Consider the following 25,118-nt stretch of genomic DNA (forward strand, 5'->3'; position numbering starts at 1 on the left):
TGTTTCTGTTTCATAAATAAGTTCATTTTGTATCATATTTTAGATTCCACATATGATATCATATAGTATTTGTCTTTCTTTTTATTTTATTTTATTTTTTTGGCCACACTGCATGGCATGTGGGATCTTATTTCCCCAACCAGGCATTGAACCCACACCCCCTGCATTGGAAGTGCAAAGTCTTAACCACTGGACCACTGTGTAAGTCCATGTCTTTCTCTTTCTGACTTACTTCACTTAGTGCATAATCTCTAAGTGCATCCATGTTGCTGCAAATGGCATTATTTCATTCTTTTTTATGGCTATGTGTATATATCTTTTCAAATTATAGTTTTCTCTGGATATATCCTCAGGAGTGGGATTGCTGGATCATATGGCAACTCTACTTTTAGTTTTTAAAGGAACTTCAAACTGTTTTCCATAGTGGCTGCACCAATTTACATTCCCTGTAGGAGAACACTGTAGGAGAGTTCCCTTTTCTCCATACCCTCTCCAGCATGTGTTATTTGTAGACTTTTTAATCATGGCTATTCTGACTGGTGTGAATTGATACCTTGTTGTAGTTTTGATTTATAACAACACTATTTGTAATAACCCTAAACTGGAAACTGCCTGAATGTCCACCAACTATAGGATAGATAAATAAATTATGGTATACTATTTAGCAAAGAGAATGAACAAAGTGCAACCACATGCAAAATGTAGAAGAATCTCATAAATATAAATTTTGAGTAATAGAAGTCAGACCAAAAAGAAAACAGTCTATGATTTCATTTACAGAAATTTTAAAAACAGATAAAACTAATTTATAAAGTTGCAGGTTAAAATAGGGTATGTTAGTAGGGTAGACACCTGGGGTGCTGGTGACTGGTGATGGCCTATCACCCCGAGAGACAGGATTTGAGATTCCAGCTCTGTTTCTTTATTGGGGTGCTGCTCACATGGGTGTGTGCTCTTTTCAAAAATTCATCAAGTTATATAGTTACAGCTTGTGCACTTTTCTGTGCATATTATATTTCAATCAAAGTTAAAAAAAATCCGGTCAAGTCCCTGCGAGTAGCATGGCTAAACAAAAAAAATTAATTTTTTAATTTTGTTTTTCCAATTTATAAATGCTCAAGAGAATTTAGTGTGTAAAATATTAAGGATTGGAAGCAATGGCATCTCTCAATTCTTGTGCAGAGAAGTGGACACAAAATTTCCCCTTCATGGCTCTGTCATTAGGCATCTCAATCTTAACCCCCTGGATCCTTGCTGTCATAATCCACTGCATTTTAATACACTGAAACAATGTCTGGGCTGAAATTTGCCAAACTGGGGGGTGGTTCAACAATGTATCTACCCAGGGGGCCTATCAGAATATCTAACCAATTAGAACGGAATTATCAGAGCTGGAATCTCAAATCCTGTCTCTCGGGGTGATAGGCCATCTCGCTATTATATTGGATTGAACAAGGATCTGGGATAGGAATTGGGCAGGTGGGTGATGGGGTGAGCCTCCAGGGACCAGAACCCAGAGGGAAGACATGCTGAAAATCATTTTAGATTTCTAAATCCAAACAGGGAAGGCTCCACCTCTGTTGCCTTTGCACACAGAGATTCCTCTTTACTAATCCTGAGACAGATTCATTTCTTACCGAAATTCTCTTGATGAAGAGTGATCTCCCATGAGTTACATACTGGATCCCTGAGACCTGACAGTAAACACCAGCATATGGCAATCCTGTGAACCCTGCTCCTGGCTCAGAGCAATCTGTTTTAACCTACACAATGGTGTTTAGGTTGCATGACTGCAGGAAGAAGTAGGCACAATTAGACATCTATATGTAGCTTCCCACCTCAAAGGAAAGCACAATATTAGAAAGAGGGACTAGAACTGGGCAGGAAGAAGAGAATTATTTTATCTTCAGACTTCTTGACCAATAGAAAAATTTGCATTGACCTGATAAATCAGTTAACTTGTTCAAATGACACTGTTTTTTGGAGCTGATGTAACTGATCTGTCTTTTGCAGTCCATGTTAACCTTACCAGTCAGATATTTAAAGAAATTTGCCAACTGGTGTGGAAAAAAGGCTTGAGGATTTAATAGTCCTTACTCTCAGCTACTGACTTCTGTCTTTGGCACTGAGAAAACAGAAGCAATCAAAAAACATCTACAATTCCCTCTATTACATGGACGATTTACCAGCATCTCTACTGATGGACTCCAGTTTTCCTCCTCTTATTGATTAAATGCCCTTGCTCCTGTATGAGCACAGCCCCTCTATTTGTGAATAAGAGAGAGTCAACAATTTTCTTTTTCTTTGTAAAGGACCAGAGAGTAAGTATTTTAGGCTTTGTACTCCATATGTTCTATGTCATAACTACTCAACTATGTCTAGTGAAAGCAGCCATAGACAACTTGTAAACAAATAGGCATTGTTATGTTCCAATAAAACTTTATAAAAACAAGTGGTAGGTCAGACTTGGTCTCAGGCTGTAGTTTACTGAGCCTTGTACTAGATCCTACCACTCTCTTGCCCGCTCAAGGACATGCTCTAGCAATTCTCTGACTCGCTTACATTGTTTTCCCTCCACAGGATCATTCCCACAAGCATACATGTATTTTGTGGTTTCGCCCATCTTAAAAACTATCTCTTGGTCTCACTTCCCCCTTCTAGCAGCTTTCTCATTTTTCCCCTGCCCTTTACATCAAAACTCACAAGAGCAATCTCTTTTGGTTTCTTAATTTGCCTCCACTGATATTCCCCAGAGCCCTCTCCAATAGACTTTGACCCTGCTACTCCACTGTAGTTGCTCTAATCAAGGTCACCAATGACCTCTATATCCTTAAATCCACCAGTCAATTCTTGGTCTTCATCTTACTTGACCTATGAGTAGCATTTGATCCTGTTGATCACTCTCTTCTTCTTGAAACACTTTGCTTACCTGGCTTCCAAACACACATACTGGCCTCTTTGCCACCTCACTGGCTACTCCTTCTCAGCCTACTTTTTCTGATTCTTTCTTATCTCCTCAATCTCTTCATGTTGGAGTATCAGTGACTCAGGTCTTGGACATCTTCTGTATCTACAGTCATTTCCTGGCTTAGCTCATCCTGCCTCATTAAATACTATCGATAACCTGATGAGTTCCAAACTGTTGCATTATATTTGGCATTGAACCCCAGGTTCATATATCTAACTGCCTACTCAACATGTTTCTTTGGGTATCTAATAATAATCTCAAATTGAACATAATCAAAGCTGAAGCCTTGTTGTATACCACCAAATGTGTTCTACTTTAAACTTTCCTTTTGAAGTAAGTGGCATTTCCAACCTTCCTGTCTCTTGCACCAAAACTCTAACATCATCCTTGATTCTTCTCTTTCTCTCACATGCAACATACAATTGCAATTGTTTATGCTCTGGATTCTTCCTTTAAGTAGATGTAGATATAGATATTCAGACCCCTTCTTATCTCCTACATAGCTCCCCCTTGGTCCAAGATACTAATAACCCACTTAAAATATTTCTACAGTTTTTTTACCTGATCTCCCTGCTTCCATTATTGCCTCTGCCCTTGCAGTCCATTATTGACTAAAGAGTTAAGTCAGACCAAGTCCACCATCTGCTCAAAACCCTCCAATGGCTTCCATCTCCCTCAAAATAAAAGCCAAAATCCTTCAAAAGCCTACATTACCATACAAGAAATCGACTTCTGTTGCCTTTGCTAGTTTCCTTTGCTGGTACCTCCACCTTTGCCAGGATTCACGTAGCTGTGCGTGGAGGACTATTGGGAATTAACAGTGGGGGAGTAAAGGGAAGGATGATGGCATTCACCTCCCCCCTGAAGCTCTGAGGAGGTGTCAGGGCATCCCAGAGAGGGGGACTGAAGTCCAGGAGTTTCAGGGGTAGCAAATGTGGATGTGTTCATTGGTCCTCGGGGCAGCAGGAGATGCAGGGAGAAGTGTGAGACTCAGAGGGCAAATGTGAAACAAACCACCCATTTTCCAGGTATATTAAAGGGAGGTATCCCTCGAGAGATCAGGGAAAGTCCATCTTTAGGACACAGAGAGTTGGCAAATCATGCTGCATAACAAGAAGAGTGACTTACTTAATTGCAAAAGATACCACTCTTTTAGTCCAACTACAGAGGGAAAAATTGAAAGACAGCTTTCTCCCAATCCACTTTTGAGTCACTTGTCTTAAAGAATAAATAAAACATTCAATCTCAAGTGATTTATGTAAGAAAGAAAGCACACAAATCTGGAATAATATATTTAGGAAAGCTGAAGTCCTGGTTCTGATAAAAAAAATTTAATCGACTCAGATTTCTCAGGAATCTATGATATTGTTGCAATTGAGCAACTTTCTTCAGATTTTTGCCTTCTCTGAGCATTCCATGAAGAAATAATCCCCTTCCCCCATCCTCATACCCTCTCCTCCTGCTATATCCTTCCACACAGACCTCCATCTGACCCACAGTAAGTGTACTTCATCATTGTGATTTATCTATTTATTTCCTCCAGAATGCTGTGTCCCTGACACTGGAACACAGAAGGCACCTGACAAATGTGTGTTGAATGAATGAATGAGCCAGAATCCCCTGGTAAACAATTTTTTCTGAAGACATTTGACTTTCAAAGAAGCTCAGGTTCCTGTCGGGTGTTCTACATAGTGAGGAAAACTGTTTCCTTTGGTGCTGGCACTACGCAAGGTACTAGGTATGTTGGCTCTGGAGACTAAACAGAAGGTGTGATGTTATGAGACAGTGCTGAAAATTAGAAGGGTGGAAATTAAGTTTTCAGAGTACATGGTGTTTGCAAATTTTAATCTTCTGGCTGAGCAATTTCAATGGAGGAAAAGTATCCTATAGAATATCACAGTCTGGGAAGGCAAAACATATTCTGTATCTTCATTAATTATACTAAGCTAGTAGCTGCTGGAAAAACGTCTATAGATTCATTTCTGACAGGGAATACTACAGGGCTCAGTAATCAAAATCCCTAAAGACAATTAGTGAGCAGAAGCCCACAGAGAGGAGGAAATTAAAATGTTTTCGACTCAACCGCACAAAGGTTTAATGCAATATAAGATATGCAGATTTGTTTGTAATAAAAACTATATTCACTCACAGTAAAAGCCTCCCTGAAAGTCACTGTCATTTAGGGAATGCTTTTAACTGAGAGTTAATGAATATCATGAATTGGTCATCTTTTTAAGAAACTGAATATGACTGTATTTCAGGAATGATATTTTAAAAATATTTTAGAAATATTTAGTATTTGTTTATCTATATTCATCCATCTATCCAACCATACATACATATATTGAGAAGTGAAGTGTATACACTCAACAGAATACCAGCAGGTACCAGAATAAGAATGATTGCAAGGCAAGTACAATGCTGTCATGCAGACAATGTTTCGTTGAACCGAAGTCTCTCTCCAAGCATAAATTATACCATAGAAGTAAATGGGTGACTTGGTTCTTAAAGAGAGAAAATAGATGGGGTTTGTAACACAGTCTTGATGAGGAGTTTCTAAAGACCTCAGTGTGTCAAAACTAGTTGGCATTTTATTTATTCCATTATAAGAACTGAAGTTGATGTTATGCAACTTTTGGAAATAAACCTCTACCGTAATCACTGAAGAATTAGAGGTCAGGTCAGATTATCTGGTGTAGCTCAAAAAAATGTCAGAGCACTGAGGCTTAAAAAACTATAGATCATAATGCTCAGGCAATGAACACCAGCCTGACATGACCCCATAGTTCTGATCCATGATGTGAGAAGCTGTGTAAGGGCACAGACATGATCTGCAGACTTCAAAGTGTTCCTAGATTCATATTCTTAACTCTGGAAAGAAATTGTATGAGGGGTCAGGATCATCATTAGTATCTTATAAACTATAAACATGGAAAAAGAAACTTTTTCTTTCAATATGTTCATTTCAGTTCTCTTCTAATGGCAGTTGGACATTTTTAGAGAAAGCATCAAACTTGAGTCCAAGTTTCCCAGAAGTTCATAGCTTCTTGTTTGATATATCTTGCCTTTGTTCTAGTTATTTCTGTATGCATCTGAAAGGCCCACAGTCTTAGTAAACTAGCAACTCCTTAATGGAGAGGGCAACGTCTAATTCATCTTTCTAGTCCATGGCTGAATAAATATTTATTATTGTTATTTAAAATTTTAAACTTTTCATTCTTTCCCATATTAATTGAGCAGCTACTATGTGCATAATCATGGGTTAAGTGTGCACATGGTAAAAGAAGTTAAATAGGTACTGAAATGTCTGCCCTCTAGGAGAGGGATGGAAAGAAGATGGTAAGGCTAAGAGAAAATGGGTTGGGATAAGATGCTTAGGTGAAATGGAATGTGGTTTCATCTATATTTTCTTTGGCAAAGAAATTATATAAAATGCCTTATTTTCTAATGTAAAATATCCATTATTCTAAGCCAATGCCATTACTTGGAAGTGTTTGAATTACACTTTTACTTGGCAGCAGAATGATTTTTAGATGGAATTTTAACACATGCTAAATATGACAAAAACTCAAAGTCTTTCATAGGAATCAGGACAATGTCATACGGATTCAGATAGAGGTGACAAGCTTCAGAAGTTTCAATCCACATACCTTGGCCACTTCTTCTTGGAAAGCCACGAGGTTCAAATGGGAGATGTTAACTAAGTCAGGCCCATACACCACTGTTATCATGCGATGTTCCAGGCGCCCGATGTTCCCCACATCCAGAAGTTCACGTAATTTGGGGTCCTGGATAATAATAAATGTTGAAATATTTAGTCTTAGCTAGAGATTTTAGAGCACAATATCAAAAGAATTAGAATTAGAATGCCTTAAAAACAAAGTTGCCTTTTATTCTTTTTTTTAATTTTTAAATTTTTATTGAAGTATAGTTGATTGACAATCTTGTGTTAGTTTCAGGTGTACAGCAAAGTGATTTGGAGATATATACGTATATATATTCTTTTTCAGGTTCTTTTCCCTTATAGGTTATTACAAAAACTGAGTAGAGTTCCCCATGCTATGCAGTAGGTCCTTGTTCGTCGTCTATTTTATATGTAGTAGTGTGTATATGTTAATCTCAAACTCCTAAATTATCCCTCCCCCCTCCTTTCCTCTTTGGTAACCATAAGTTTGTTCTCTACATCTGTGGATCAATTTCTGTTTTGTAAATAAGTTCATTTGCATCACATTTTTAGATTCCATATATAAGCAATATCATATGCTATTTGTTTTTCTCTGTCTGGCTTACTTCACTTAGTATGATAATCTCTAGGTAAAGTTGCCTTTTATTCTTACTAGAAACTGGTATGAGTTGAAGTCCTTCAACCCAGAAAGGCCCAGAGAGGTGAAATAACTTGCCCAAAGGTTGTGAAGAGAGAATTTCTGCATAAAGATTTATGATCCTCAGATCCTTATGGTATTTTTTTATATTATATTATATTTATATATTTATTTGGTTGTGCTGGGTCTTAGTTGCAGCAGGTGTGCTCCTTAGTTGTGGCATGCATGTAGGATATAGTTCCCTGACTAGGGATAGAACCTGGGCCGCCTGCATTGGGAGCGTGGAGTCTTAACCACTGCGCCACCAGGGAAGTCCCGATCCTCATGGTATTATGCTAAGTGAACTAAGTCAGAAAGAGAAGGACAAATACTGCATGATATCACTTATACATTATTTTAAAAAAGCTGAACTCATAGTAACAGAGATTAGAGTAGTGGTTACCAGGGACTGGAGGGTGGGAAAAATGGGGAGATGTTGGTCAGAGGGTATAAATTTACAGATATAAGATAAGTTCTGGGGATCTAATGTATAGCATGGTGATTATAGTTAATAATATTGTATTATATATTGGAAAAATGCTAGGGGAGTAGATCTGAAATGTTCTCGCCACAAAAAAGAAATGATAATTATGTGAGGTGATGGAGGCATTAGCTAACAATCTGGTGGTAATCATTTTGCAATATATAAATGTAACAAATCAACATGCTATATACCTAAACTTATACAATATTGTGTGTTAATTATATCTCAATAAAGCTTATGGTCCTAAGTCAAGAGCTCTTTCTGTCATACTGTCATTCAGTAACGCATTTTTATGTGTCACAATTCTCCCTTTATTTCCTCAAATTATCCCAGGAATCACATAGTGAAATGCAAAATCTCATCCTTCTCCTCAATTCATGAACACATTGAAATGAAGAGGGTGGTTTGGCAGAATCAAAACACAACAGTGCCACCTAGGGCTGGGGCAGAAACCTAGCTGAGGGTCACAGCATGGACTTTCTCCACACTGAACACTGACAGAGAGGACTGTTAAAGTGAGCCACATGGCGGCACCTGCCATGAATATGTTATTTCAGTTGTATCCTCAAAAAGTAATGGGATTTGGACATAGAGAAATTCTGCAGTCTTTTCAGAGCAAGTTGCCTTCTTTGTGACATCATAAGTATGGATCCCTCGGAGATATAGTCCTGCTGGGCAAAGGAGGTTTCCAAATTTTCTGAATTCAAAACAAAATCTACATCGGGCTCCGCCATTTTGGCTGAATTTATTTTCCTTTCATATAGGCCTTGAAGAAGATAAGAGCTTCATGCAGAAAATTAGCATGAAATCAATCACTTAGCAAATTTTCAGCCAGCTTCTGAGCAAGGAATAAATTTACATTCTTATTTATTTAGCTAAATGCTGGGCCAACAGGGCTTAATGACTTAGGCTGGTTATTCTGATCTCCCTTCTGAGGTTTTTATATACAGCACGCTTATAAAGAAAAAGCAAACGTGAAAAAACCAAGAAAGAAACAACAAAACGTTTCCAGCTGAGTTATTTGATTTGGTGACATTAATTCTCTCTTTAGTTAATAAAGCTTTCTCCTCTGTTCGGCCGAATGAAGAGGAACATTTTCAGGTAAGTTATGATGAGAGGAAATCCCATTTCAAAGCTGTGCCCAATATAATCAAAATTTCAACTTGACTAACAAGCTGAGAATTTATCAAGAACATCAGGCCTCCTTGAAAGATCAAATGCTATCACAAAAGTATCAATTTGCATGACCTAGAAAAGGAGAGGAACACAGTAAAAAAATATTAAATAAACAATCATAGCAAAAAGGGAAATGTTTAACATTTTACCATTAATGAAAGATTAAAGGAGAATGTTCCGAAAGAATGGACTTTTTGTGAAGGCTAATTAAAGAATGATACCAGCTGTTCTGTGAAACAACTGCATCTCAGGTTTTGATCACCATTGAGGCAAGTTTCAAAGGGAAAATACATTTGATCAGTACTTAAAATTTTTTTTGTGTGTACTTAGAAGAGAAAAATAAACTTCAGAAACCACCTGAAACTTGTAATTATAAATCCCTAGTGTTAAATCAGTGATTAAAAAATCCACCAATATCTTCGGTTCTACAACATTTAATGGGACAATATTTGGAATTGAATGCACTCTATACTTTGTATCCTTTCTTTCCTTCCATTGACAGCCATGTGACTCACCCTCTGGCTCTTTTCTCTTTCAAGTATTTTCTCTTCCTTCTATACTACTTTGCTGCCTAATTCACATATCCATTAAAAATACTTTTGCCCACTTATTAATATTTGATGGATTAAAGAGTGTCACCTCTCAGAACTTCAGGGACTAGGTGTGGGGCTCAGGGATTCATTTGAGTTTTCCTTGAGAAATAGGAACACCGGGCAAGTACAGAGGACCGAGGGAAGGTGCCTAGAATAGAAGATAATTCTGGAAGAGGGATTCGGGGATTCACACTGTCCCTAACAATACTGTTAGGTACAGTCAACAGGACGTTTTGAGAAAGATGACCAACTCTTTGTGGCAGCTCTGTTAAGTTTTCCCACTAATGGTTTAATGGTTACATACATATATATATATATATACGTATATATATATATATATATACGTATATATATATATATATATATATATATATATATATGTGATTGGGAGGATAATGCAGGCTGGCAAAATGATGATGATGACTGAATCTGAGGGGTAGGTATTTGAGGGTTCATTGTTATATATCTATCTACATCTGAGATAGTTAACATTTATACATCAATAATAAATTTTTAAAAAGTATTGAGCATGAACTGGAGGTGCAAGAAATTTTAGAAATAAAATTTAGAAATTCAAGAGAAACCACAATATTTTAAAGTTATGTCATTCTGAAAGCAAGCAGAGAAATCGTTTAAATATATAACAAGCAACTTTCTTACTAATACCTTTTCTTGGTGATGGATCATACTAATTTTTAAACTATATTTTACTTTCTTTTCCATCATTAATCATTTTATTTCTCTTTAAAATTGTACCTTTTCTTCATCTATTTCATTTTTATCAACACCAAACATGGTTATGTTAGAAATCTCTCTTAGGACATGACTTCACTTTTCTTTTTACCTGTACTGTTTTCTATTTTGAACACAACATCCCAAGCTGATGTGGTGGCTTCAAATCTCATTCCTCATTACTGAGCAGATTGTTATGTGAAGGGTATACTTGGAAAAGATATCTGTCCTTTCAAGTACCAAAAGTTGCCCTCAGTTGTTTTCAGCAAAGGAGACCCTCAGAGAATAGGCAAAAGGGGGAAATTATCTAGAAGAATAAATAGCAAAGGCACCCAGTGTTTGGAGAAACTTGTAAGTGGAAGGATTTAAAGTAAACATGTCTAGGGAGTTCCCTGACAGTCCAGTGGTTAGGACTCAGTGCTTTCACTGCCCGGGGTTCAATCTCTGGTTGGGAACTAAGATCCCGCAAGCCACGTGGGATGGCCAAAACAAAAACAAAAACAAACTAAAAATAAAGTAAATATGTCTAAAAAATGGTTGTCTCTCGGGAGTTGTTTCTCAGGTCTGGGGATACGGGTGGCTGCATTTCAAAAACAAACAAAATCAAAATATGTTGTAACAATAAAAAAAACCTATAGACAGCTTGCATAAAAACCACCCTCTTGGGCTTCCCTGGTGGCGCAGTGGTTGAGAGTCCGCCTGCCGATGCAGGGGACACGGGTTCGTGCCCTGGTCCGGGAGGATCCCACATGCCGCGGAGCGGCTGCGATCTTCCCAAAATCTATTCTACTAAGGAATCTTATTTCTGTTTCTCATTGATTGAACCTCCTGACCAGTTTTCAGAAAAGGATTTACGTACGTAGGTTACTACCAAGTTCAAACATATTTCTTGGTCCCTGCAATGATATAAATTCTTTGAAAATTTTACAAAGAAAACAAGCTATCCCCACAACTCTATAAAAATGTCCAATTTCTCTGTTGCAGAACACTAAAGAATATAGCTCAGAAAAAAAAAAAAAGAGGTGAGGTGAACTTGAAATTTCGTAGTTTCACTAAGCTGGCACTCAGGCCTGCTTTCCCCAGAGAATATCCTACATGTGTCTCCACCATTGGAATTAGCCAGACTAACTAAGAATCCTGGCAGCTATAATTTAAGTGTAATTTTAATGTTAAGTGAAGGATCATCTCTATTCATTCCCATAAGTGTTACAAAATAGAGACTGTCTGACTAAATAAGTTCATTTTCTCTTAATCATTAGGATTCGTGATTAAATTTCTTCAGTTCTGCTGCAAAGAAAGTGAAGTTGCTCAGATTAATGATTCCCATTTCTAGGTAATAGGCAACTGAAGAAAGTTAAGACCCGCCTACACCTGAGACACAGGTGTGCATTACTATAATTATAACATATCATTCAACAAAATAGAAATTAATAAAAAGGATAATCACATGCTAAAAGATGCTTTTTAAAAGAGTCAAATCCCAGTTTCAACCTTCATTCCTTAATATATATGACTTTCAAAGAAAAGCTATTTTATTTGTATGTCAGATATATGCAAAGTAAAAAAAAATCTTTTAAGACCTTAGATTTCATTTTGATACCAAAAACGTTCTTGGTGCAGAAAATATACCTCACTCATTTTTCATTCCCATAAAATATATCTTTACTGGATGTTAGGCTTATTGAACAATTTGCATATTAGGTTAATTTTATTCCCAGCACTTAATACAATATTTTTGATCTGAATTAAAATTATATAGATGTAACTTTAATCCATCATTCAGATAAAGAGCCAGGTATATAAAAGTCTTTCTATTAACACTCAGTACAACAGTCAGAAATGAAGGAGATAGATTCCTTGTTAGATTAAAATGACATTAGCATGCTTATGCTTTATTTAAATCTGTTGTGAAAGAAAGATATAAACTTATGTCAAGGGTGGTTTTCCATCAAGGTTTTGAATTTAACATTTGCCTTTTGGAAAATAAAACATAGATGAACAAACCCCTTGGAATCAATACTTATTCTCACACCTCTCATTACAAAAGTTTTGCTCTTTTTTATGAACGTCATGAGGAATACTATTCTCTTCTTCAGGATATACCAGTAGTTTAGGCAGCTCACACAGCCAGCAAGCCTTTTCAGATAAAAGTTTCCACTTGCATGGATTTTTAACTCTGAAATGTGGTGCCATGAACATTTTCCTACACAGAAGGGAAAACTTGGAGGACGTTGTTTATCCATTTTTTTCCTGTAAGTGAGGACGGGGGTGGCTTGAATAGTTTTCAGCTATTTCTTTAGATGGAGGAAATAGCAAAGTGAGAACAGACTGACTATGACAAAGAAAAGTGACTATGGGCAGATACTAGAAAGAAAAAGAGCAGTACAGTCCTTCATATCTCACAGAGGCATTATCATAACAAGATTATTTATACTTGTTTGGATAGAGTGGTGATGAAGTTGTACACACAGTCTTCACTGCACTCATGGGAGGCCTCCATGTACAAGTAAAAAAATCTATTGGAGGAGAAGAAAACATTTAGTTGGCCTGGCTATGCATCTCCATCCAAAATAAAGTGTCCTGAAGGTGCCAGACATGAGTTTATTGAGCTAGAAACTAACAGACTGTTCAAATCTAAAAGAAAAAAAAAATACTTTAGAAGAAATGTAAATGCAATCACCCTGAAAAATATTCCCCTTGATCATAGGCATATCCATGCAGCTAAAATTTTGTTTATCCTTGGGAATGGCTACAGAGGAGAGAGATATAAATTCAAGGAAAGTCTCCATTTAGCATTCTAGTGATTAACGTAAAATTTAACTGCTTGAGGTTTTCCTCCTTTCAGTGAACAAGCTCAGGGTGTGGTTTTAACGTAGTTTCAGAGTTACGTAGTTTCAAAGAATGAAGAGAAAGAGGAAGTGGGTGCTGGAGGCGTTCAGCCAGCTGACACTCAGAAGGAGACTAAAAAGGGCATTAAAATAAGCTGCCTGGATTCCTGGGAACAAGTAAGTCCCAGAATGTAGAGATGTCCAAGTGATACTTGTTAGAGCTGCACAAATGCTGTTATTTTAAGAAGTTGCATTATCTGAGCTAGGTTCCTAGGTCGCAGTACACATGCTCAGCTAACAGGATGCTTGGCTTGGTGCTTCAGAAACAGACCTGGGTCAATGATCTGGGGGCAAGTATTGATACATTACTTTGGAGGTGATCACAGGAAGTACAATGACAGAGTAAGACAAGGAGGAAAGAAAGCCAATAGATAGCATGTTTACAGTATGTAGGATATAGAGCAGATTACCACTTTGGGCAACTGAGGCTCAATCCAACCAGCACAACCCTAAGACTGTGTGAACATACCCCCAAGGATCCTGGAAACTGGAGTACCGACCTGTCAACTCCCATCTCTTGTTGATGGAGCATCTCTCCTGGGATGCCCACTCCCTTGCATTACGGCCAGAAGACATTCTCAGGACTATGTAGGAACTCTACAGGTAAACTCTGGGGTGGGCCAGTGGAATATGAGTGCACAGAAAATGTCTGTTACACTGTTGAAGGAATGACTACAAGAAATAAAATTTGGTCCTGATATTGATTAATCTTCATGTATTCTATGGGATCTACATTTGAAGGAATTTCATTAGGGCAAATAGATTTAGATTCCTAACTGATCAGTTCTCTATAAAAAATAATAAATATAGCCACAGTAAGTTCTAATTAGTAATCGTTTGTCAAGCACCATCCTAGCTGTTCTATATTTTTCGCTCTGCTTCATCTGCAAACTAATGTTGAAAGGTAGCTATGTTTTTCTTCCCTTCAGTTTGCAAATAAGAACTCTGAGGTTTGGGGGTTGGTAAAGTAATTTGCCCAGTTTTGTAAAATGGGGGAAGGAAGATTTGCCACCGGGTACAGTGGATCATAAAGTCTAAGCCCTCTGTGTATCACATTGTGTTAAAAAGTGTAGCCAAGTTGATGGAGTTGATATAAAAATAGTGCAAATATTTCAAATGGCAGAATAAACAAATAAATCAGCATCCATTCAAGTCATCTCCCTTAGTGATATTTTAGGCAGTTCCTAAAAGTACAAAATAATCCGAATGTGAAATTAAAACAGGAAAGAAATATGGTCTAGTGGTACCACTTGTCTTGCTAGGAAAGAATGGGAGCCAAACAGCCAAGTTCAATCATCATTTGTACAGTAATCTTTACTGAAAGTCAAAGTGCATGAAATATATAGCAGTTTTTTAAAAAAAGTCAGTGGGAAAAGAAGTGAGCTTCCTCCTCCTCATGGACTCAGTATTTGTCAAACTTAAAAATTTTAAAGTATAGATAGCTTGTCATTCATGTTTCAAACTCTCCCCAGGCCTTCTGTGACACATGCAACCACCTAACTCCCAGCAAAATTCGTATACACCATCATTTCCACTCCAGTGCATAAAAAGCCACATGTCCTGAGGGCTAGCGGTGTGTACAAAGCAGGCAATTAGTCCGCATATGTTCCATCCTGGTTAAAATTCCCCACAGAGCGGGTGACATGCATTACATTTTGGGGGGTGGGGTTGGTTGAGGGGGAGCGTGGTGCTTCTGGGTAAGTTTCATTATCATTGTTTCCAAGTTTTAGAATAATGAGGCCTGTTTGTTAAAAGAATGCAGATAATATTTACTAAGTTCTCTCTGGTCCATGAGTCCTTTAATTGGTGAGATATTTTTTTTTCCTATTTTGTTGTGGGATTTGCCTCCTTATACGGTATTTGATACAATTAGAGGGCACCAAAGGGGCTTCTGAAACCTCAGAACAGAAGTGAAAATCAAGCATATTAAAAAAAGAAGGCCCAACAATTCCTTAGCAATGACAAACACAAACAATGCCCCCTTTGCAGTTTCTGGAAAATCCATGTGCTTAGCGTAGATGCTAAGGACTTCTGACACTTTGAGGGAGACAGCAGAAATTGTATCCTGTCTATCTGACTCTGAGTTTCAGATGCACCAATTAAAAGCAATGTAACCTTGTGAGTTTTCTTAATCCTTCTATGACTCAGTTTCTTTGTTACCGGAATAAATGAATAATTATATGTTAAGTGCTCGGGGCAGCACATAACAAGCTGTGAGTATGTGAAAAATAAATCAATAGCCTGAAAATGAAAGACAATATAGGGGCATCTACTGAATAATTTAATTTCTTATGGACACCAGAACATGTTACTACAAATATATATATGTACATATATATACACACATATATATATTTATTTACTTTGTGACTTATCAAGCAAGACATATATTTGTATTTACATTTGTATCTATTTATTATATTATATTTAAACACACACACTTTTCCTTTATATTTTCCTTAATTTGCTCTTTCATGGGAAGCATAATTTAAAGAGTGCTAAAAGACATTTCTAGAACTTTTATGTTTCTGGCTCCTGTGTTCAACTAGCTTTGAAAATTAGGCAACTTTTTCCTCTGAGTTTCAGCTTAGTTTTTACTCAATATGGATGATAATAATGTCTTCTCACCTTAATGCATTAGTGTGGTAATCAAAATTGAATCTGCAAACTGTACTGTGTCACGTGTAAAGAAAGAATTTACATATTTTTGTGGTGACTGATGTAATAATTTATTTTAAGTATGACATGAAAAATAGCAGTGAAAACTTGTCAGCTGTTTATCTTTTTCTTATTAAAATTATAAAAGGGATACAGGAGCTTAAAGGAAAGAAATTTTCCTGTCAATTTGCTATAGGTAACTAAAGGAGTTTGAAGTAAATAGATAAGTTATCTAGCAGTGTCTAAATATAGGTATGAATGTGTGTCTACTAAAGGTTCTAAAAATATTTCAAGATTAAATATTATTTGATTTTCACATTTATCTCTGTTTTATTTATATCTCTTTTATTTTCCGTTACTCTAGATAAATGAGTTAACTATATTCCATAATGAATAAAGATCAATAATGTATTATTCCTTCAGAAACACAGGTATTATAAAGCTCTTTATAATTCAAAGTCTGGAGGAGGTTTGATATCTACTTTTATAAGAAATAACAAATAGCATCTAAATAAGCCCTGTCTTAAATATGCCTTTTTATGTGTGTGCTTCTCTTTGAAAGTAAGAAAATGTCTTCTAAAATTCTTTGCTATCCATCCATCAGAATAATCCAACATTACACATGAAGACCAAAGTTGTCATCTCAACTTTCCATGAGAAAACAATTATCCTGAGAGTTATTTGAATGTGTCTAGTTAGTAAAATCAGGCAGGTTAATAATAGCTCCATGCCATTACAGTATCGCCAAGATTGCTAGTACAATTCTAAACCGGAATGTAAAAAGAATTCAATGAGTTATGAAGCTCTCAAAATTTTACAAAAATTGTACAAAAAAACAAGTAAGTATTCCCAGGACATTATTAGCCAATTCTTTGCATTTTACTTGTCGACCTGCACTAATCAGTTTTGAAGTAATTTATTTTAACTTTGTTCTCAAATATCATTTATCCCTCTGTCACCTTTTCCCTCCTTCCCACTCACTCATCTTTTCTCTCCCCTACCAAAGTATTCCCTGGGGGATTTTGTAAAGCCTTTGGAAACTGGCAAACTACATGTTTTTATATCATCTTAAGAAGACAACATTTGAGGCATGGACTGTTTTAGGATGAACTGTAATGTAACCCAGTTTCATATAAAGAGAAATCATCCTACTGTCAAGGATCAATTCAAATTATTCCACTTCTTGAGTTCTCCAATTCATTCAAATACTTGCTTTATGATTAACTCATAGCAAACACTGACTTAGGGACTCAAGAAACAGAGTAGTCTACAAAGTGGGAGTAAGAGGATTCATGCACTTTCCTTTCTTTTCTTTAACGATTCCCACTTGATACCTTCTTGCGAAATATACTGTAGAAGATATTGGAAGATTCGCTCAGAGTTTCACTTCAGTCTAGTGATTTCCTAGCATTGTTGGCTAATTTCAACAATTAAGTACAAAAAATGGATTGCACTGAGCCATGAATAGGTTGCCTCTCATGGTATGCTGGTACATGTTTAAGGCTTTCAAAGGAGAAAACCCCAACAAAACCCCAAAACCCAAGCAAACAAACAACAAGAACAAAAACCCCCATATCCCTGAATTGTAGCACTTACCACTTTTCATGATGTAAATACTGCCACTATAGCCAATTTTAAACTACCCAAATAACATCACTGGATTCAGAAGTGGAAAGAGATGTACAGATGTGCTACAGATGTAGCAAACTATTATATAATATTTCACTGTATAGACACAAGAGCTATAAATAGCCTCAAGATCATAGATAATCATAAAATATAACAAAATAAATAGAAAGTGATGAGTGTTGAGTATTTATTACCTATGTATTTAATATAATGTATTTAGTTGCAAATTCATCTTATGTAATTTATAATAATGGCTGTGTTTAACAACCCGTAGCACATTTACCAAAAATTTAACAATTGACTATCATGAACTGGTATGAGCTGGCTCCAGCTCATCACTGGTTGTGTCCAGAGGTGGTCTATAAAAGTTAAAAGAGACTGCTATGCTTCTGGGAAATAGGGAAACGTGTCTGTTTGAACAGCATCACCCCCAAATCTCTATAGGCATCAATTTATCTATTTTAGCTTCTTTCTGGTTTTCTTCCTGGCTGGAGATTGCTTCGCAATTGCTTTATTGTCACAGATTGCTTTCCTCGGGCCTTATCTGACACATGTAAGAGGACCTCACTCTGGGTACTCCCCTAGAATGGTTCTGTTGGGTAGATCCCAGCTTCCTGGGCTCTAAACCTATAGGGCTGGGTCCTGGACTCTCACCTTCAAATACAATTATAGTCCAACTCAAAGTGAAATGTAATAAGAGCATTTCACTCCAAAGTACAATGACTAGCATGGTTTTCTCCTCAATAGAGAGTCTGGTTGTCTAGAGACACTCTGCTATTGACAGATATTCCGAAGGCTCCTTTGTGGAAGAACATTTAGAGTGTTCCCAGTGTTTGTGGGCATCTGCCACAAGTTCTTTATTCATCCCGTGAACAGATGCTTGTAAGTACCTGCTGTTTACCTGGCATGGTGCTGGTTGATGAAGCTACATTAGGGAAAGAAAACAGATACTATACCCCCTGGTGATATTTATAATCCGGTTAGGACACAAGCATTAAATTAATCAAAGAGTCTCTAAATAAACAAGACAGAGCTTGTTATGATATAATTAATGGAATAAGGGAGGGCTTCCTTAAAGATGTATTAGGTGAACTAAAATTTGAAAAATGAGGAAGAGTCTTAAGCAAGTGAAGGAAGAGTAGTAAGAAGCCCTTCAGTCAGGGGAAACAGCATATGTAAATGCCTTGTGGGAGGAGGAAGACAATCAAGTAAGAGAAAGTTCAAAGCAAGAGAAAGTTCAAAGCGGGAAGGGAGTTTGTGTGAAATGAACCTGGGAGGTAGGTAGGGAGCCAGACTATACTAAGAGGTATGGTCTGTACTGCTTAGGGAGTTCTAAGCCTTTGAACAAAGGGAAGCCATTGAATAGGTTCAAGCAGAGGAAGAACACGGTGTGATTTGCTAGAACATAGAGGACAGATTGGAAGGGAGGCACTTGCAGCATTTCAGGGGCATCGTGGTGTAGCTGGACAGATTTGAAAGACATGGAAGAGGCAAAATTAGCTTGACCTGATGTTAGATTGGGTACTGGGATTGAAGAGATGGAGGTGTTAGCAGGTTCTGAACAACTGAGATGTGGTGTAGCCAAGAGACACAGGGACACCTGGAGAAGGAATAGGTTTAAGGGGAGTAGATGGTATGGTAATGAGTTGGGTTTTTAATACGCTAAGTCTGAGGTGCTTTGGAGACTATTCCTGTTTGTGGATCATAAATCCAATTGCGAAAGTCTTATCTACCAGAGAATGGCTACAGAAACAGAGCCCCTGATTTCAGTTTTATTCTGGATAGAACTCTAAATACAGCAAAAACAACCTGAAGAGTAAGATGCCAAGTGGATTTGTTACACTTTCTCCTCTTACATGGATTTTGGGTCATTGTTCTTTAATCCCTCAAATATTTTTTTTCCTTTGATTCACATCATTAAAATCACTTTATATTTATCAAAATGTAGCCCCAGGAAGCCAAATGAAGTATGTACATTTAAAGAACAGCTTCTAAAGGACTTAAGGAGAGGTGATACATTTTGGATAAGTCTCCACAGAAGACAGATGTTAACAAAGATTTCTGTGCATTGTTACATTCAATAGTGGAAGTGGGTGATTGAATTATAAAGGTACTTCATCAAAAACACTGATTTCTAAGGCTATTATGTTTTAGGAGGGTGGTTCTGAATAGTGATTTAGAACAAAAACAGCATCTTTGAAGTGTGATATATTAGATGTTTATGTAACTATAACAAAAGGACTATAAATTTCATTATGAACTTGATTTCCCCAAATCCAAGTGATTTGCAAAACTCTTAAATATTTTAGTAATATTTTTAAGGCAACATATAAAACAAAAATCACTTAAGCACATAGGATGGAATTTTATGCAGCTTTTAAAAATCATGTTGATGGTGTAATATTAGGTATAAAAGCAACCCGAAGAACTTGTACACATGGTGTTAATTCGGTGCAACTATAAGTACAGAGAGCACTCAAAAGAAATATAACAAACTATTAGCAATGCTCATATCTACATTGTAAGATGTTGTTTCTTTTTTCAGATGAAAATAACTTCTGAATATGAAGATGTGGCATACACTTATAAAAAATTCAAGTAATTTAGAAAAGGATAATGAAACAAAATTAACTCTGAATTCTACCACCCAGAAGCAACCACTGAAAACATGTTGGAAAACATCTTTCTAGATCAGTGTTGCCTAATACAACTTTCTGTGTTGATGGCATTGTTCTGTATCTGTGCTGTCCAATATGGTAGCCATTAGCCACAAGTGCCTATAGAACACTTGATATGTGTCTATTGCAATTGAGGAAGTTAATTTTTAATCTAATTTAATTTAATCTGATTTAAATTAATTTAAATTTAAATAATCATGTGAGGCCACTGGTTGGCAAGTTGACTGCGTAGTTCTAAACATTTCTCTAAAGGGAACCCTCCTGCACTGTTGATAGGAATGTAAAGTGATACAGTCACTATGGAGAACAGTATGGAGGTTCCTTAAGAAATTAAAAACAGAACTACCATATGACCCAGCAATACCACTACTGGGCATGCACTCTGGGAAAACCATAATTCAAAAAGATACATGTACCACAATGTTCATTACAGTACTATTTACAATAGCCAGGACATGGAAGCAACCTAAATGTCCACTGACAGATGAATGGATAAAGAAGATGTGGCACATATATACAATGGAATATTACTCGGCCATAAAAAGGAACGAAATTGAGTTATTTGTAGTGAGATGGATGGACCTAGAGTCTGTCGTACAGAGTGGAGTAAGAAAGAGAAAAACAAATACCGTATGCTGGGCTCCCCTGGTGGCGCAGTGGTTGGGAGTCCGCCTGCCTATGCAGGGGACACGGGTTTGTGCCCTGGTCCGGGAGGATCCCACATGCTGCGGAGCGGCTGGGCCGTGGGCCATGTCCGCTGAGCCTGCACGTCCGGATCCTGTGCTCCACAGCAGGAGAGGCCACAACAGTGAGAGGCCCGTGTACCACAAAAAAAAAAAATTAAAAAAAAAAATACCATATGCTAATGCATATATATGGACTCTAAAAAAATGGTACTGACGAACCTAGTGGCATGGCAGGAATAAAGACGCAGACATAGAGAACAGATTTGAGGACACAGTGGGGGAAGGGGAAGCTGGGAGAGTGAGAGAGTAGCATTGACATATGTACACTACCAAATGTAAAATGTATGGCTCGTGGTAAGCTGCTGCATAGCACAGGGAGATCAACTCAATACTTTGTGATGACCTAGAGGGATGGGATTGGAAGGGTGGGAAGGAGGCTCAAGAGGGAGGGCATATGGGGATATATGTATGCATACAGCTGATTCACTTTGTTGTACAGCAGAAACTAACACAACATTGTAAAGCAATTATACTCCAATAAAAATGTGAAAAAAATAAATATTTCTCTACTTAGACACATACCCAAGTATCCAAATAATTGTATATAAATGGGACCAAACTACACATATTTATTTTTATCTTGCACTTAATATATTAATGAAATGTTTATATAAATACAGGTATGTATTGCCTTTTTAACTGATCCTGCTGCCTCCCATTATATAGATGTACCACAATTTATTTAATATATCTTTCATCATTGGACAGGTTTTAATTATAAACGATGCTTTAACAAACATCTTTGTCTCTATGTTATCATCTACTTGACTGAAGATCTGTTTGAGATAAATTCCTAGGCAGGGAACTGCAGGGTCAAGGGTATCCATGTTTAACTTGTGATACATATCGCCAGATGCTCTCTAAAGAGTCTTTACTAGTTTACAGCCCCACAAATAGCAGATGAGGTCACAAACATGGGTTATTGGCAATTTTTTCATTTTGGCAGTCTACTGGAAGAAAAATAGTATCTTTTTACTGTTTTTATTTGTTTTAAAAATTACTTGTGAGGGTATCTCTTTATTTATTGGCTATTCACATGTCTTTTATAGTATGAACTGTTTGTTCAGGCTGTTACCCCTCTATTCTGGTAGGCTATTTCTGTGTTTCTTATTAATTTATAAGAAGCTTTTGCTTTTATTGACCCTTTGCCTGGCATATATGTTGTAATATTTTTTCTAAATCATTTGTCTTAAATTCTTGTCATGATGTATTTTCCCCCTACAGAAATTTAAAACAATTTTATATTCAAACCTATCAGTCTTTTAAATTATTTTCTGACTTACTGTCATGTGTGAAAGACTTTCCTTATCTTGACATTACAGAAATATTCAATTTACAAGCATTTATTTCTTCAATATCCTTTATGTAATTTGCAAATGTTTACAAGGACCATGCACTTTTAATACATTATTGTAGTATCAAGAAAAATATAATGAGGAAAATGCTTTTTAAAACAACTAAGAATCAAGCTTTCTTTTAAATGGGAACTTATGCTACTCGTTTCTTTTCATTCTATAGATGAGCATTTACTAATGCTAGACTTTGTTAAGAGAATCTTATGATATTGACTGAAGGTTACATACTAGCACAGAAGGGAGCCAGCACTAGCCTATGTTCTGAATTTCCCCTTGTGAGGTTATTACAATACCCATAGGGATGCTTAATGAGTACAGCTAATGTCCCTGAAGTCAGTACCCAAATGTTGCTATTGTTGAACTTAACACTCTTAGAAGACCTTGAAAGGGCTCCACAATGATCATGCTCTAACACCTGAGTACTTGAAGAAAAGTGTACATACATGTAGGCACATATATAGCTTTTAAGGAGAGCTATGGGGTTTAGTGGGTCCATGATAACCCAATGCACCCAGGGAACACAGGGCATGTAATGCTTCTGTGTAAGCAGAGGGTAATGGGCCTCCTATTGCTCTAGAATTCCACTTGGTCATGGTAGAGGAGAGGGCTGCAGGGTGCAGGAAAACAAGGCTATGAGAAGATGGGACCTGAAATGTATAGGGCATTGGGTTGAGGAGACACAACTATCTCACATTTATATACCACCCTTTCCCTACTTTGTCCCTCCAGTGAACAACAAAGATGAGGCCTTAAGGTCAGCCTTCTTCAAAATTGCTTTTTGGATCTTTATATCACAGAATCCCAGGAAAACTGTGAATGTTTACTTAGGTGACATTTAGTACAAGAATTGATTCACCTATGTACAACTGAATATTGAGAGCTTTACAAATACTGTAAAAATACTTCTTTTTTCAGGTGTTCTTTCATTTGTACTCCCCCCTCCACCCCGCTTTAATTCAACAAACTTTATGCTTGTATTTCCATTCTCTATACTAGGGGTATGTTTATTACCGAGGTATAACCTTTGCCCTTAAGGTTCTAATGATCTGGTAGAGGAGAAATGTACATAGATCCTTAGTGTGTAATGGGGTAAATGCTTCTGGAGCATTGAAGAAGGCCACCTAATTGTGTTTAAGGAAGTTAAAACCAGCTACAAAGCTGGTAGAAAAGTTTTCTTAAGACTGTATCTCTTAAGAGTTTGCAGACACATGAATAGTGTAAAGGAAATGTTCTGAAAATACCAGTAGAAATACTAGGAAAAGTGATCAAAGAGTCAGTATTTCCTGCACACTCAGACAATAAAACTCCATAAACTGTATTTGGCCAATAAAATTTCTTCTAGTTCATGTTATTAGCCCTCCTGGTAATCCTAGTCCTCATGAAAAAGTTGTTTTTACAGCTTCTACAAATGAAAAACATATGGAAATCATGTTTTCAGGGATTGAGTAACCCATAATTTAAGTTATTATTAAAATAAAGTCTTAGTACAGGCTTCTAACATTTTCAGATAATCAGACAGCAGGTAACTTGATGTGAATGAACTGAGTACAGTGGAAATCTCTCTTGGTAATCCCTTTGTTAAAGGTAGTGATGTAGTTTTTAATTTTAGCCTTATATAAGGACTTTTAACATTAAGGCTTAACCTTATCAAAGCCAAAGTATTCCTCTGTATTTCATAACTAATAACTCAAGAAGATGGGGCCTGATGAGGTCTATCTTGCATACAAGCTTTCCTAACCTTAAAAACACAAGGGCTTTTACTTTAAAATGAAATTTGCATTCACACAGAACTTGGCACATATTTGTATATGTATATATACTCCTCTATTCCATCCTAACCCTCTGTCAATTGAAATTAAATAAAAGTTAAAATTTAAGTATAAATTCCCTCAGTAATATGGAAACTAGATTAATTTTTCTAGGAAGCCTGAAAAAATTATGGCACATTTCTTAGATGCTTACAGTTTAGCATTCATTTAAGGTTTTTATTTTAGTTGTCAAATTTCTTAATTAAAATACACTAATTTAAAATGAAACTTCTTATCATTATCATAATGAAACTGGACCTAAACCTTACACTATATAAAAAATATTAACTCAAAATAAATCAGAGACCTAAATGTAAAAGGTAAAGCTACAAAGATCTTAGAAGAAAACAGGTGTAAATCTGTGTGACCTTGGGTTCAGCAGTGGTTTCTTAGACACTGAGAGCACAAGCAACAAAAGAAAAAAAGGGATAAATTGGATTTCATCAGAACAGAAAACTTTGTGCTTCAAAGGACACTATAAAAAAAGTAATAAAAAAACAACTGATAGAATGAGAGATAATATTTGTAAAGTCTATCTGATAAGGGACTTAATAGATACACTACCAGTGGCCATGGAAAATGGTGCAGCCAATTTGGAAAACAGCTTTGCAGTTCCTCAAGGTGTTAAACATAGCATGACCATGTGACCCAGCAATTCCACTCCTAAATACCTAGTCAAGTGAAATGAAAACATGTCCAAACAAAATCTTGTATGTGGAAGTTCATAGTAGCATCATTCAAAACAGCCAAGAAGTAGAAACAAGCCAAATGTCCATGAACTGGTGAAGGTAGGAACAAAACGTGGTCTACCTCTACAGTGGAATAGTACACAGCAATTAACAGCAACAAAGTACTGTTACATTCCACAACATGGAAGAATCTTAAAAATATTATGTTAAGTTAAAGAATCCAATCATGAAAGACCACATGTTGTATGATTCCATTTACATTAAATCTCTAGAATAGTCAAACCGATAGTGACAGAAAGTAGATTAATGGTTACCAGGGTCTGGGTGGAGGTAGGCAAGGGAGTGATTGTTAA

The 25,118-nt window shown here is 36.6% G+C and overlaps 1 protein-coding gene across 1 annotated transcript in view; it reads right to left on the minus strand.

The window, feature by feature from the left end:
* PLCB1 (phospholipase C beta 1) overlaps positions 1-25,118 on the minus strand; it is a 680,716-nt gene that overhangs the window by 215,433 nt on the left and 440,165 nt on the right. The window contains exon 4 of the mRNA XM_024764260.1: positions 6,619-6,756. Coding sequence (XP_024620028.1) covers positions 6,619-6,756 — 138 coding nt within the window. The remainder of the gene's footprint in view (positions 1-6,618; positions 6,757-25,118) is intronic.

This window comes from Neophocaena asiaeorientalis, unplaced genomic scaffold (genome assembly GCF_003031525.2).
Source record: "Neophocaena asiaeorientalis asiaeorientalis breed wild unplaced genomic scaffold, Neophocaena_asiaeorientalis_V1.1 scaffold400, whole genome shotgun sequence".
NCBI lineage: Eukaryota > Metazoa > Chordata > Mammalia > Artiodactyla > Phocoenidae > Neophocaena > Neophocaena asiaeorientalis.